Genomic DNA, 16,677 nt, shown 5'->3' with positions numbered 1-16,677 from the left:
AAGTTTATGAAACTCAAAAAGGAATAATGATAACTATGTTATCAAACGTATTAAAATGCTGCTTTAGCATTTGTATTATTCTTGTTAAACATTTAATAAATAATATTGTAAAATTGTTAAGTGAAAGCTGTACTTTTTTTATCTGAAGATTGATTAATAATAATAAACTTTGCAATAAAGCAAAAACCAGTTTAATTCAATTGAACATTGCAATCAATTAATGAATCTGAAATACCTGTTAGATTACTGTAAATAAGGAGCTGAAAGGCTTTTTAAAACTTATTTAACTCTAACGATGCACAAATAAAACATTAAACTTTAATGCATAATTCACAAAATTCTAGTACATGACACTATTAGTAATGTACTAATTAAAATACATTAATAAATGCAGACAATACTTTGATGTCATTATTTATAAAACAGCAATTGTTGCCAGCCAGATACAAGTTTTCAATAATATTATGAGTTTAGTTACAACATGAATTTTTATTCATTTACAAAGCTTTTTACTAGTAATCACGCAATTAGTCTAAAATGGATTTCTTTTTATATTTAACTTTATTTTTTGTAAAAAACAGTTCAAACTTACAGAAAAACAAATTTAGAGTGCCAATGCAAAATCATGCAATAGCATTCAGTTCCTGTTGTCCCACAAGAGTAAACTAGCTTTCTCCCTTTGAGTAGCTTTGAGTAGCCACTCATATTAAAACACTTCTTTCATACCTGTCAACATCTACTGGGGAAAAAAAAATCCAGTAGATCATTAAAAAATCCAGCAGATGTTTATGATGGACTTTTTATTGTTAGTTAGAAAAAAAATGAATTTTTTATTATCCTTCTTAGTACAACCAAATGTTCTGTACATCTTATACACAATCAAGAGAAATGATCAAAATTCCAGAAATCTCCTGGAAAAACCAGTAGAGTTGCCAGGTATGTTCTTTGCATTGAAAGAGGTGCTCTTTGTAACACCAAAACACATGTCTGCAGTAATTTGCAATTTTTGTGCATCAAAACGTTGGTTAATTGATTCATTTAATCCATAGACTAGTTTGAATATATTCATGCTTACCAGCTAAAAGTTTTTCCTCCTTAGCTTCCCAGGCAGGGGTGCCCATCCCCCCCCAAGCCAAATGGCGCAAAATCCCCCCCCCCAAAAAAAAAAAAATTCACAGCTCTCTAGCTTTTAAGTTAAGTTAAACATAACACTTTTTTTAGAGTCACACATTGCCAATTAAAGTTGCATCATTTGCAATCATTTAATGAATCAATCAAGACAATTCAACAAAATCAAGTTGCTTGAGATTAAAAAAAAGTTACAACAGATGCGAAAACGAACTGCTTGCATTTACGACAGCAATTAAAAGTACAAGCAATAGTTTTTTATAATAAATTTAAGATCTTGCGAATAATCGCTGCTAATACTAAAATTTGTTTAGTTGTTTACTCAGAACTTTAAATTTAAGTGTTACTGCAACCAGATTTGTTCTACTTATTGCACGTGTCGGTAACATTTGTAATTTATGTATGAGCTTCAGTTAAAATGCTAACATTCAATTTTTCAAAGCCGTCGCGAGATAAAAAATTCTAAGGGAGAAGGAATTTTTTTTATTTAAAATTTTTTTTTGAAATTATAGTTCTAAAAAGCTGTTTTAGACGATATTTGGTAATGTTCGGCGGAGGAGAGGTTTAGTGATCCTCCCATGTCATTTTTGGATCATCTTCGTTATGTTAGGTAAAGACGGTTAGGGTAATCTTCCTGGAAATTTTTTGAAATTAAAGTGTTAAAAACGCGATTGAAAGAAAGCCATCTTTACCTCATTAGGTAACAATCCATTTTTCAAAATTGAGGCTCCTCAAACGCAATTTCACTCGACCTTCAATGATGTTAGGAGGGGAAAGGGTTTAGAAGCTCTCCCACGGACTTTTATTGAAATTGTCATCCTGGAACACAGTTTTGGGCGGTCTTCAGCAGTTTGGGGAGGGAGGGGAGAGGTTCGGATGCACTCACTTTCGAAATCAAAATATGCATAACTACCAAAAATCAGTCACACACACATACAGAGATTGATATTCTCCGCAAATGGTCAAACTGATTCATCTATTGAGCATATAAATCAGAGAATTTTTATGGATAGAAAAATTCCTTCTATGTATTAGATATCGAAGAATGTAAAAATGATTCGTGATTAAACTGCTCCACTTCCATCTGCAGAGTCCAACGTTTTTGAACGTTTGGTAAAAATCATGTAATGGTAAATTTTAAAAACTGCCATTTAGAAAAGGATACAAAACATGGAAGTAAAACAAAATGAAAAATTCTTCATGAACTCAAATTTGTTTGTAAAGAAAATCTGTGCATTAAAAATCGTTAGCCAAGAGCAAAAAAATTATTTTGAAACCTAGTTCGGATTGAATTTTCCCGGTTCTAGTGGATCCATGAAAAGCCGGAGCAGAATGGTCAAAATTCTTACAAAAACAAAAAAAGATTTTAAAAATATTTTATTTCATCTATTTTTGATTTCTTTTTCATCGCTGTCACACGTATTCATCGTTATAATTGTACTTGTTCCAGAAAAAAATCATGATAAATTAAAATGAAATCAAACAGTCTGAACTTTTTTTGCAACATGCTCTGATGCCATCCTGTGTCTAAGGTGATCTTCATTGAAAAAAGACAAGGCTACTATATTTTGGAAGATGTATGTCGAAAAAGTATAAATAATGCATCTTACTTATTCTTATTGTAAAAATTTTAATACTTTTCTTTCCTCCAAAAATTTCATTTTCAAAAAAAAAAAAAATCCCCCCCCCTAAAATTCTGATGGTGCAACTTGTGCCATAATCCCCCCCCCCCCTGTGGCCACCCCTGTTCCCAGGATCCCCTTTAACATTATTTTTATTATAGAATTCCAAAGATTAGCATCAATAATATTATTGTTTTAAGGAAAAGTGAGCTACTTAAACAAACTTCAGCAAAAAGTTCAATAGGAATACAAATGTGACGACCACCAACAGGCTCTTGGCCCAGCTAGGCTAGTCCTTGTCAGTTTATAAGACCCCAATGAAGATCAATGGCCCCTCTTAAAGCAATCCATCCCTTTGCTCCTTACCACCTCTTCTGGTAAGCTGTTCCAAGTGCCCATGACCCTACTAAAGAAGTAATTTTTCATAATTTCCAGGATAGACTGTTATGTAAAAGAGTAGATTTTATTATTTTACTTTTAACTTTGCATTACTTTTACTGATAGTTTTAAGAAGGGCTTAAATTCAATAGCTACATTTAGAAAGGAGGAATATTTTCATGTTCCATAGTTCTAGTAGTTTTCTTAGTAAAATACTACATTATTCATTTATGTATAAGTTATCTAAGCCCATCATTTAAAGACATCTCAGGAGAGAGCAATTGCACCCATTAGCTTTGAGGAAGTAATGAATTTACACATGTGTAAACATAGTTTTTGTTATTTTCTGATTTAATATGCATTGGGCACGATACTCTTAGCTCCTTCTATAAAACTTTGAAATGATGGACTTGAGTTTGACAACAATTGCTTTATAAATTAAAAGGGAGGAAAAAAACTTACCTGACAGCATTTTTCAAAAGTTCAGGAATTATATAATCAAGTGGAGCTTGAATATATGGAAATATAGCATTAATGTGACCATTTAACTTGATTGCTGGTGATTTTCCATATTTATGAAGAGCTGTTTGCCTATAAAAGCATATTTTAATTATAAACATATTCAAAACAAAATAGTATATGAAGTGTCAGAAATAATACATTTGTAGCCTTTTGAGAGCAAAAATAGAAATAATTTAAATTTAGATTCTGAAAATATGCACAAAATCTTTTAAAAAGTAAACAAGGATTATATTTTAAAAAAATCATTACATAGAAATAATATGCATGTAATGAAAAAAATCAAACTTGAAGAAAATTTTCATTCTCTTCATGTCAATTGAAATGAGACAGAAAACAAACCATCTGATGCGACCCACAAACTTAGGTATTAAATTTGAAACTTACGTTTGAAAAATGTACTGTAAAAGTTTAAGCAAAAGATTATTTTTGAGAGTTAATTTTCAGGAAAGGTAAATCTTGTGCAACTTACTATTACATTTCTATGACAATGTTATCATGGCTTTAGACAATAAGAAGCCTGTAAATGTTGTTTACATTGATTTTCAAAAAGCTTTCGATAAGGTACCACAGGTTGCTCTACTTAGCAAAACAGCTGATATGGGAATAGGAGGGAAAATTTTCATTCGAGTAAAAAACTGGCTGATTGAAAGGAAACAAAGGGTAGTTGTAAGGGGAAATTTTTCTAAATGGAGTGAGGTTTTAAGCAGGGTTCCTCAGGGATCAGTGTTAGGGTCTGTTTTGTTCATTGTTTTTATGAACGATATTAATAAAAATATTTCTGGGAACATGAATTGTTTTGCTGATGATGTCAAAATTATGGGGATTGCAGAAAATGAAGAACAAGTAAATCAGCTGCAAGAGGATCTAGATCATATTATGGAGTGGACTGATAAACGGGGTATGGCTGTTAATGTTGGGAAATGTCAAGTGTACAAGTTATTATTTGCAAGGTTCAGTCATTAGTCAGGCAGAAAAAGTTACTGATCTAGGTGTCTTAATAAGTCAGGATTTAAGGTTTAGTCAACAGTACAGCATAGCTAGTAACAAAGCCAATAAGATGCTTGGGTTTATCAAAAGATCTAATTCAAAAAAATCTAAAGAAGTTCTTCTGCTCTTATATAGAAGTTTGATAAGACCTCATTTGGAGTATGCTGTTCAGTTTTTGTCTCCTTATCTTAAGAAAGATATTTTTGTGTTGGAAAGGGTTCAAAGGCAGGCTACAAAGTTAATAAATGGACTTTCTCATTTAGACTACGATTCCAAGCTTAGAATGCTAAAAATGTAGTCTTGAGCAAAGAAGAGACCGAGGGGACATGATTCAGTTGTTTAAATTTATTAAAATGAAAGATGTTACGGGGCTAAAGTTTAGTACTGAAAACAGGAAAAAGGGTCATTGTTTTAAGCTATTTAAATCTCAGGCTAACATGGATATTAGGGAAAATTTTTATTTTAGCAGGGTAGTGGAACCTTGGAACAGCTTACTGGAAGAGGTGGTAATGAGCAAGGGAGTAGACAGCTTTAAGAGAGCCATTGATTTTCATTAGGGATATTAAATTGACTAGGACCAGCCTAGCTGGGCCCAGAGCCTGTTGCTCGTTGTCACTTTTGTATTTGTATATCGGTGATTCCGCAAGCTAAAAATTCCGCAAATTTTATATGAACAGAATGATGGTTAATTATCTAAATAAAGTTGAAATATTTCGAGAGGTTTAAATTTTTGCCATTATGACAGGTTTGTGAAAATAAGAGCTTTTACAGTATTTGTTACAAAATACATCCAATGACCTTTTTTCTTTTATGTTATTATTTTTAGCTTTGGGGCAATTCCAAGGTGTCGGATGCAAAAAATGAAGAAAAATTTCTCAGTTTTAATTCCATTTACCAAATATATACTGATCCAAAATGATTAATTTTTTACTAGATACTTAATTCATCCCACTGAATGAAAAATCATGTTAGTTTTTCAAAATAGATTCCTAAAGTATAAATTAAAAAAATTTAAAGAGTCGGTGTGGGACGTAAACACACAAATAGTAAAATTGATGGTTCAGTTAAAAATTATTACAAGTCTGTGAATTGACTTACATTTTCATTTTAAAAACAGCTGAATTCTTAGGTATACTTATGATTGAAGCATATTTCAGTTTTCAAATGATATTATAAAGAAAAAAATTATTTAAAAACTATTATTAGCTTGGTGTCGGACGTAAATTTTCGGTGTCGGACATAAATTGTTCATGTTGGATGTAAACTATTGCTCTTAAATGTAAATACAGAGCAATGATTACAGTTATAAATATGTAAACTATACGTTAAATATACTGAAGCAAAATTTACTAAGTATATTCAGAAGTAGGGTTGGTTGGGGGAAGTGGGTCATTGGGGTAAGTGGGTCACCCCCTTAAAACTGGAAAAAGCATAAGGTTTTTATGCTTTTTTTAACTGAGCATGTCATGGTTCATCACAGTGATTGGTTTTGCATTTTTTTGGGTTTTGTGGAATTTTTTTCTAGGTCAGAGAACTTAGTCGAAAAAAAATCCGAAAATTTTTTTTTTTGCCTAGTTTAAGCAACATTTTTCAAAGAAGTGTTTCCCGGTTAGCTTTTATTATTTTTTTATGATCATTAAACCTTCATGTACAGTTTAACTTAAAATGCATACTGCAACCAGAATTTTTTAATGAAATATTATTAATAACTGTTTTAGAAGAGGGGTCCCACTTATCCCGTAAAATTTCGCTATAAGAGATCCCCAGACTAAGGAGTAAGTGGTTCCCCCATAACAGTGAGGATTTGAAAATCAAAAGCAACTCTGTTGAAATATTTGTATTAGTGAAATACAAGACAACTATGATGATTTCGTAGGAATTGATAATTCAGCTACAAAAACTGCTGAAGCTAGTGATTAGTTATTTGGGAAACTTATGTCAAAGAAAACCATTAAGATTTATGTAGAACCAATGTTGATAGCGATTCTTCCTTTGCCAACTTTACATAGACAAGGTCATTTAGTGTTTCCAATTTCTTTTTCAACTTATAGTTTTGGCAAATTTTCCAAAATTGATCTTAATCAACTTTATTACATTCATTCAACACACCTTTTCTCAAAAGGGGTCCTACTTACCCTTATCAATCCTAAATGTATATACAATAAAGTCACTAAGTTGTTTTTTATGCATGCTTCACTTTAACTTAGAAATTAAAGGCAAAAAAAGGAGAAACACAGTTGAAAACATATGTTGTTTAAAGGAATGTAACAATGTCGGACGTAAATGGTAGTAGGTAGTAAAACTACAAAAAAAAATTTTTATGTCCGACACCTACATTTTAATAAAAAATATTCACTTGTTACAAAATTAAAATAGGTTACATCAATGAGATTGAAAATCTTGCTTTGTACCAAAAAATACATGTATGTAGCTTTAAAATTATTGACTCCGCATAATTAATTGCCCATTTTGGTGTCGGACGTAAAGCACTTAATGTACCCCAGAAGAATTCTTTTACAAATCAAAACGAATTATTTTTTGACACATTTTTGCAACATCACCAGCAACACTATATATCATTAAATGGTCATTCATCTCAATTCATAATATTGGTATGTATTTTTTGGAAAAAATGGAACTTCTTTGAGAGTCACCAAATATGGTTTGAAAATACTCAAAATGTTGACCTTAGTTTAACCTCCTGTAACTTATTTACAACTGAAGTCATCAAATTTTAGACAGGTATTTCAAAATATACTACTCTTTACCTTTAAAATGATACCTTATTTGTTTAGAATTTTTAATTTTGAAAATTTGATCATCTGGTTGACCTTATAATGGAATTGCCCTTTGGCTCATTTCAAAAAATAATTAATTCTGCACAATTTCAAGTTCTTGTTTAAAAAATTTAGATTGCAAAATATCTTAATTTAAATTATCAGCAAACTTACCGTACAAAGTCTGCCCATTTTTCTATCAAGTCTTTTAACTTCATGGAAACATTGATAATTCCAACATAATTTGCCTACAAAATCAACATTTAAAAATTTGCAAAAATTTCCAAAATAAACTAATTTGAGAACAGTTTTAATATGAAAAGAAACTAAAAATAATGTCAAAATCAAATACAGTTGAAATAATTAAAATTTAAAAACTTTCATTACGTTCTCGCTCATATTTTCTTTGTGAAGCCCAAGATGATGCTCTGCTAGCATTCTAAGTCCAAGCCTTGAAGTTAAAGTTCTGTCCAAAAAGTTTCGTACAAGTTCTTCATTCTATTTTTGAAAGAAAGTTTTGAAAACTTAAGAGAAAAAGAAAATTTTGTATTGTACTCAAACTATATTATACGTAAGAAAACAAATGAAGTTAAAGAAAACTTGCGTTTGACTGACCTTTATATGCTTACGACATTCCCTGAAACCAGAAGCAAGCTGAGTAACAACATCTTTGTGATCATCAAGTAGACCTTGCAGCAGCTCACAGTAACCTTTTTCTGTTTCAAAATCAGTTATCTAAAATCAACAAATATGCGTAAAATCAATATTCATGCAAATTTTAAGCACCTATAAATTTTAACAAAAAGACTTTTCTTATATGTATTCTTAAACAATAATACTTTCAACACAGATTTAAGAAACAACTACAAAATACACAAATTTGAAATCAAGAACTGCTAAGGAAACAAAGTAGAATAGAAATATTTTAATCCTAAATATAAAATCCTAAAATTGATTTGGTATCAATTAACTATGGCCTAAGCTTGAAATTCATCAGCAAAATAATAGAGTTTTTTTTTTTTTTTTTTAATAAACAAAAAAAAAAATACACATTTCTGAAAAACTAGCCAGGCAAATACGAACCGGGGATCTTAATTATTGTTAATAGCTATATAATGAACACTAGTCTAAATTATGTTGTAAATTTAACACAGCTCATTAAAAAATAGTTTTTCCATCACAATTGGAATATTTTAGTCCATATTTTAAGACAGAATGGGTGAAAAAAAAATTTTTGCTATTTAGTTTTATTTTAGCACAAAATCCTCTGTGAATTCCACTATATAACATGTGCTAAAAATGCAGTTAAGCAAACAAGTATTTTGTGAAAAAGCTTTTAAAATAGCAACTTCACTTAAAACAAGAAACCTTAAAAACCCTTAATTAAAACCCTGCATTATTTTTAAAGTTTCAAAAGCTCAAAATTCACAAATCTATGCTTGCTTAAGTTCAGTTTTGAACTTAATTTGACAACTTTGAAAACAAAATTAACTTTATAATAACTGTATTCATTTTTATTTTTGGCAGTAATTAAAAAACTTTTCCTACTTACCCACCAACCATAGAGTAAGTGTAATAAAAGTCAATAAAAATCTTTACAATATGGTTGCTTTTCATACTCGAAAACACAAATTTTTAAAAAGCAGAAAACTGTTTTAAAATACAGGACAGGATAAACAGCAAAAATGTATTTTTCAATACATCATTACATAGATTTTTTTTTTTTAATGTATCATGTTTAGCAGAAAACTCTCTACTAATTTCTTAATAGTAAATTTCTTTGAAGAATTGATATTAATTATATGTTAAGAAATAAAAGTATACCTGAGGATATTCATTCAACATGTAAAATGCCCGGATGTACAATTCATGCTGAAACGAAAATTGATAGGTTAACTTAAAGAAAATTAAAAATTTCAACAATATAAAGATCAACACTGGTAGAGAGAATGTTATAAAGTGAAGATGAATAAAACTGGTAGAAACAAAACATATAAATATCCATGATTATTTAAAATATTTGATTTTAAATAAAAATGGACATGAATATCAAACATAAAAAGAAAGAACTTACAACTAAAAGAATTGTAGGATTGCATCCAACTATAAAAGGAAGGCTGCGGAAACCAGCAACTCTGTGAGCAATTCGAACAGGTAGCTCTTTATGCAGATATTGAGCACTTCTCTGAAAAGAAAGATTAAAGAAAAAGATTCAATATTCAGTAATATTTTAACACATAAATAAACTTATGTTTTATACGTAGTGGTAAGTCACAAACAACTCTTTAAGATCAATGATACAGCAATTGAAATTTAAAAAAATATCATTTAATGTCAGGGAGAGCATTGATTTTTTAGAACTTAAAACGAGAGAGGGGAAAAAACACATTTTTGAAACAGAAAATAACATTTTATCAACTTTGAACAGGAAGAATGAATTTTTTTTAAGTTTCAGCATCAACAAGCTGTAGATGTTTTAATTTATTTAATGCGACACTTTTGGAAAATATGTCGGTAGTAAAGTTTAAAATTACTACAAGCTTAATTTTGATACAAAACAAATAGTAAAAGGATCATTTAAAAAATATATTTAATCAATTAGATAGAATATAGCAAATTTACTAAACGTAAAACATATATATATTGGCATTCAGAAACACTTATAATTTGATACCTTTTATTTTTAACACCTCCATAAAATGCTATTTGCCATAGAGCACTAAGATTTTGGAAAACTAAAATTGGAGAAGGTAGCCTTGAGCTGTAGGAATATAGCTTCCAGTACTAAAAAAAGCAAGATAATATGTGACTTACAAATGAATGGTTGCCCAACTTTTTGTCTTGGAGCCAGGTTTGGCTTTCTGCCGGCAGAAACTAGTTTTTGCCGTGCCAGTGGCAGAAACTGGTTATAACCGGTAAAAACTGGCAAAAACTTAAAAGCATCTTTAATTACTTAAGTGATTGCTAAATGATTATTCATTTAAGTAAACTAAAAAATTAAACTACATTTCATGATTTAAAAAAATAAAATCCTATGCTAATGCCCTTGATTTAGTTCGAGAAGGGAACTTTTCAATTGCAGATGCTTGTAATGTTTGGATTAATCTAACAAAGGACGAAAAATCATATAGGTGCTCAGGAAAGAGGAGTGACATACAAAATTAAAAGGCATTTCTGATTTTAATTTGCTCACTCATATGCTGCATCTAAATTGTTTGTGATCGAAATTATCATGTGCTTCAAGAAGAAAGTGCCAGAATTTTACTTGCCAATAAATATTAAGATAGATTTTGTACCTAATGTCAGTTTCGCAAAACAAATTGGCCCTATTTCTCGAAACTTATTTTTCCAGTTAAATTTCTCTCACTACCCCAGTTACTATATGGTAGACCAGTTTAAAAAAATATACAATCGATGAAAGTTTCACGAACATTGCTTGTTCCTTCATGCAGGCCTGCTAGCTCTTCTGTTGAAGGAATATTCTAAAGTTTCTCATTTGTACATATTAGATTGAGAAACTGTTTAGATTTTAGAAACCACCTTTACTAAGAAGCAACTGCAGGGTCCAAACAATGGAACATTTGATTTTTAATTGTGGTATTATCCTAATTAAATTGCGCTTTAGTTAATAATTATTCTTTCCATGCACTTCATATTGCATGTCAATAATTTAATTTTTTTTCATTTTGTGAGTTTTTGTCACTTTCTACCTCAAATGTGGCAGAAAGTGGTTTTTGCCATGCCGGTTTTAACCAGTTTCTACCAGTGGTTTTAACCGCCTCAGCAGGAACTTGCCAACCCGAGTAAGATGGAATGTGAAACACGTTACTTCAAGAATCTTTTTCACACATGCAAAACACTTTAGATGATGAACCAAACTGCCTATGCATAAAGGCATAAACAATATTTTAGTTTAGTTAATAAGACACTGATAATACTTACAAGTATATGACTCCCATCAGGACTTTTTCCAGAGTAAAGAATTGTTGCAGGTGTCAAACGAACAGATGGCTGAAAAATATATTATAGAAAATGAGAGCATGACTTATTTAAGTAGAAACTTCTGAAAAAGAGAAAGATTACATTCTTAATTTTTGATTTGAATGTACAGTGACAGGAGGGAGGATGAAGAAAAAAAGCAAAAAGAAATCAACCTACAAGAGAAATTGATTTTCTAAAAGTTTAATGTAGAGCAGGGTTTCTCAACAGAGGCCATATATGGCCTTCTGAGGACCACAGAAATAATCAAATGGGCCACAGGAAATATGAAAATAGGGGAGCGATGAACCTTGAAAAGGGGGCTATGGTAGAATAAGTAAAATCTTTTACATAAGGAAAAAATATTCTACTATTTTTGACCAAATCCATTGGATGTATTTGACAAAAAATTGGGTTTCTAACAAAATCTTAGAATAAACTACAAAACTTGCTTTTGTTTTTTTCTCAAACAGGTTTTTAAAATACATTTTGGCATAACATGTGTTTTGAAATTTCAGAAAAAGCATCATACACAAACTGAATCTTGTGATCATTCCTTAAATGGTACATTTTCAACAATTATGGGGCTGCTAAAAGGTTTCTTAAATGACTTGTTTTTGACCCCCATTTCATGGAGGAAAATAGAAAAGGAGTAAAATAAGTTAGTAGTTGTATTTGCTCCAGAAAAAAATTCAGTTACAATTGGTCGCTTTTTACATTACTTCATTACGACATTGTTCTTTCTGTAATATTTCTCCAAAGAATTCATATCAAATTTTTTAAAACATAGTTTTTTAATTTTAAAACTATGCAGTGTGCATAACTTTTTTTGCTGAGAACATGAAGAAAAAAAAGTCCCCCATAAAAATAGTTGAGGAATAAAATTAATTTGTTTAGAAAATAGTATATGTAATAGCAAAAAAATTGAAAATAAGGTTGAAAAAGTGGGAAATGTTTGTTTGCATGAATTAATATGTAAGATGTGAGTTTAGAAAAAATCTTTTTCTTACTTCACCATGTGGACTTCCTCCAAAGCTTTTTTTTCCCCCACAAATTTTTGCAAGGTTTTGAATAGTTTATATTTACGATTATTTAATAAAAGCATTGCACACTACAGAAAGAATCCAGTTACAGTGGCAACAATATAAAAAAACAATTGAAACAAACTATACATTTAAAATATTTCAACATAAAGACTTAAAATTGTAAAATGACAAGTTAAAAATATCTAAATTATGACAATGAATGTTAAAAAGTTTGTAAAATTTAAAAAGACAAAAATTATCAACATAGTTCCGTCTGGTAAAAATATTTTTAAAAGAAGAATGACTCAGAGTCCTACTTGGGACAGCAAGTTACTGTATTGAATTGACAATATCTGAGCAGTCAATTAAATTATGAGGAAGCTTGCAGAAAAAAGAAGACACAAAAGTTCACGGTGTGATTTAAGAGTGGGAACCAGGGTTGGCCAGATTGGACCCAATTGGGTTGGACCCAATAGGTTTTTTTGAAAGAACCCATTTAAAAAAACCCACTATTTAGCCCACTTTTGGGTTTTTTTAAATTTTCCAAGAAGTTTTTAAAAAATTAATTAATTTAAATACTTTTACAATTTAAACTTCTTCTTTATTTGTTCTTCACCACAGCCAATGAACATAAAAAATGAATTTTGAACTTTAATAGTATTTCTTCACTTTTAACAGCATTAAAAAAATACTTCAAAGATTTTAAATAAATGTATTTAACTTTTTTCTTTAACTGGTCAATAAATAACTCAAACTATCTTGACTAAGTCCTGTCCCGTCTGATGTTCTCAACATTTGTAGATTGTACAGAGGAAACTACTCTAGTCGAAAGGCTTTCGTGTGAAATATTTTCTGGAAACCAACACGTCACAAATCTCGATTAAACAAGGTACATTTTTTAGAAATTTACAGGTTTTACGAACGGTCGAACAGAATAAGATGTACAGTATTTTCATTATCTTACAAAAAAGTTTACACCTGTTTTTTCTATTTCTGTACACAGAAATAGAAAAAACAGGCAACATAAAATTCAAAGAAATGTCTTGATTAAGCTGGAATTCAGTAAAAAGGGATTTAAACTACTTGAGGTTCTACAGTAGTTTTGCATAACAAAATGAAATACAATAAAGTAAAATGCAAAAAAAAAAATGTAGTAATTACAAACAAACAGATTTTATCACTCGAGAAGTAACTTTGACTTAACTGTTGGTAATCAAGGAAACTAAAAAATCTGAAACTTCACCATTCTTGGGTTTCGTCGTCTTTTTTACTTTTCTTCAGAAAACGCTGAATTTTCCAGCTTTGACAATTTTTTTGCTTTGTCCATATACTTACGCTACAATATGCTACAAGTACCCCACATTTTCCCTAAGAAAAGACAAAAAAACCCACATTTCTTTTAAAAAACCCAGCTTTAGTTGGGTTTTTTTGGGTTTTATTTAAAAAAACCCATAAAACCCTGGGTCCATGGGCTTTTTTTAAAAAAAACGGGTTTTTGCCAACCCTGGTGGGAACATTATAAATATTACATAAATAAGAGTAAGAATACGTTAAAATTTTTTTATTATTAGTACTATAACATAAGTAATAAACAAATTTGGATTGAACCTGCTCAAGAATTTTAGATTTATTATTGTAATAGGGATCTCGAATAAGACTGCAGTACTCGAGTTTAGAGCGCACAAGATAAAAATAAAGCGTCTTAAGTGCTTGCTCATTAGAAAAATCTTCAGTCTTGCGCTTAAAAAATCCCTATATGCCCTTGAAACAATGTTGTTAATATGTTGCGTAATATCAAGGTTACTATTAAAAGTGATGCCCATATCTGTAGCAAAGTCAGAACGTGATAAACACTGTAGTGAATTTTATAAAGATGCAAAAATGGCTTAGATCAGCGACTGTAACTCAAAACACTGCATTTACTAACATTTAAATAAAGCTTATTCACCATGCACCACTGGTGCAGCTTCTAAATAGCTTTAAATCATCAGCGAAAAAAATATAGTCACAATATTGAAAAATATTACAAATGTCATTTATGAATAAAATAAAAAAGCAATGATCCTAAATAAAGTTAATATAAAGTTTATAATAACCCTAATATAAATTTTGAAAGTTTACATGGAACCCTGTTCGGATATTCTTTTTGTACCGACAATATACTGATGTATCCAGAGACTGCTGTTATCACAGCAGTCTCTGGATATATGATAACTGGGCTGTTGCTACATTGCAGGTAACTGTCAACATGGCTCACACTCACACTAAAAGCTGAATGTGAAATGTGATACACCACAACTCATATATTTTATTGAGGTAACAGTTTGTTGTATCACAGCTATAAATTTTACATCATTTGTTTTTGAAAAGTAAGGAAACATTTTAAAGACAATGTTCATTATGAAAATAAGAAAAGTTATAATATTATTAATTTTTTACCCATAATAATACAGCAAATAAAAAACAACATGAAAATGACAAAATGGCCATTAGAAATGACCTGCAATGATAGATTTGAAGGGTTAAAAGAACCAATTAAATTCTAACATATGTGTTGCAATGAGGTTACAAGAACCTATTCAGAAAACATATGTCAACTCATGAAATGAAAGTCTAAAAATAGCGTTAAAAACTTTGAATGGATTTAGCCCTTTTAAGTATAATTCATGCAGTAAGTTTCACTTATACAATATACATTATCTAATGCTTCACATTTAAGATTCTTTTTAAACCATTTAAAAATTTAAGTTGAACAAATGAAATTAAAAAGTGAGAAAAAAAATGTGAGCATATGTTTTTACAATAGCAGTTGTCTCTTCTAAGGCACAACTGTTTTTAAAAAGTAAGAACCAGTTCAACATAAAAAATATGTCAGCTTATGAAAGAAAAAAAAATACACAAAAAGTTTTGATATTTCAAAGCAGTTATAAATTTCTTTGAAGCTTTCGAGTGCAATACTTAGCAACTTTACATAGAATTAGCTGTAAAAAGTATAATTCATTCTGTAAATTTGTATTGATGCTTCACGTTCAAGAACTTTTTTGAATACTTCAAAAAATTAAAGTAAACCATAACAAATAATATTGAGAACCAAAAACGTTTTAATAACAATTAACATGAGCATATGCTTTTTTTAATGTCAGTCTTCGTTTATCCAATATTTAAAAACATAATCCAAATGTCTTTCAAAGTTTAAAGCTAGTGCACAAACAAAACATTAGAAACAAAACATTGCACTACAAAGAAAATAATAACTTACTTTAGCTGCAGCTATGTCGATTGCCGATTGATTATAGAATGATTGCACAGTTCTTGTCCGCACTTTAGGGGCAGGGTTGAATTCAGTTCCATGATGCAGAGGAGCAGATTTGCCATACATAGATGAATTTCCATTTTCAAGTGAAAACTGTGATTTTCCATTCACACAATTCACACTACGTTTAACTAATATTCGAACTCCAAAACTACTAATTAACTTGCTTTTCTCGAAAATAGGAGTGGCCATATTTAATGGGTATGAGTATAAAAGTAGAAAGATGTTGGTGAAATTAAAGTTTTCGTAATTTCTTTTTACAGAAAAGAAGCAAATGCAAATGAGATTTGTAGATCCAAACAGAAGATATCACAGAAATAAAGACACGACAAATATGTAGAAAGCTCTGTAGGTTTACGCGTTTACGTTATATTTAAAATTTATTTAAATATAAGAATTATAAAGAGAGATTTTATGGCGGGAACTGAAACTTAAATGCTGAAAAGTGTTAGGCTCGAACTCCCATTTAGTGGGAAGCCAAAAAGTAACTTCAGGTAATAAATGTCTAAGAAGGGTACACCCCATTACATGCAATCCTAAATATATTTTTAATCAAGACACCGAAAATAAATAATCAAAACTTTTCAACAGAATTACTCACACAACATTCGTGTTTTGATGCTTAATAAAGGAGGGGAAGATGAGAGATTTTACAAAGTTGAATTCACGGATTCACGATCACTCCTCAGAAGCCATGTAGGGTTACCATACTTGCAAAATAAGAAATACCGCCAAACAGAGTTGCCTAAAAATAGAAAAGGAGCATCTTTTGTAAATTTACAAAACTAACTATCGAAACCATTTAGTATGTGAAAGAGGATAAATAAATTGTTATTCTTATTTTATGAAAAGAAAATTCCAAAGTTCTATCCTCAATTAAAACTGCAAAATTTGGACACATTTTTTTTTATGGCGCCAAATGGTGATAAATAACTAAATAGCAAACT

The 16,677-nt window shown here is 30.1% G+C and overlaps 1 protein-coding gene across 1 annotated transcript in view; it reads right to left on the bottom strand.

Moving 5' to 3' along the window:
• Window positions 1-16,391, bottom strand: part of LOC129220028 (3-methyl-2-oxobutanoate dehydrogenase [lipoamide] kinase, mitochondrial-like) — a 31,274-nt gene extending 14,883 nt beyond the window's left edge. The window contains exons 1-8 of the mRNA XM_054854358.1: window positions 15,677-16,391; window positions 11,357-11,425; window positions 9,489-9,599; window positions 9,239-9,286; window positions 8,030-8,149; window positions 7,802-7,912; window positions 7,589-7,662; window positions 3,591-3,719 (exon numbers count right to left, since the gene is read on the bottom strand). Coding sequence (XP_054710333.1) covers window positions 3,591-3,719; window positions 7,589-7,662; window positions 7,802-7,912; window positions 8,030-8,149; window positions 9,239-9,286; window positions 9,489-9,599; window positions 11,357-11,425; window positions 15,677-15,922 — 908 coding nt within the window. The 5' untranslated portion in view covers window positions 15,923-16,391. The remainder of the gene's footprint in view (window positions 1-3,590; window positions 3,720-7,588; window positions 7,663-7,801; window positions 7,913-8,029; window positions 8,150-9,238; window positions 9,287-9,488; window positions 9,600-11,356; window positions 11,426-15,676) is intronic.
• Window positions 16,392-16,677: the final 286 nt, after the last annotated feature.

Source organism: Uloborus diversus, chromosome 4 (assembly GCF_026930045.1).
Source record: "Uloborus diversus isolate 005 chromosome 4, Udiv.v.3.1, whole genome shotgun sequence".
In the NCBI taxonomy this organism is placed as follows: Eukaryota; Metazoa; Arthropoda; class Arachnida; order Araneae; family Uloboridae; genus Uloborus; species Uloborus diversus.
The sequence above is the reverse complement of the archived record's forward strand: the minus strand, read 5'-3'. Positions and strand labels throughout refer to the sequence as shown.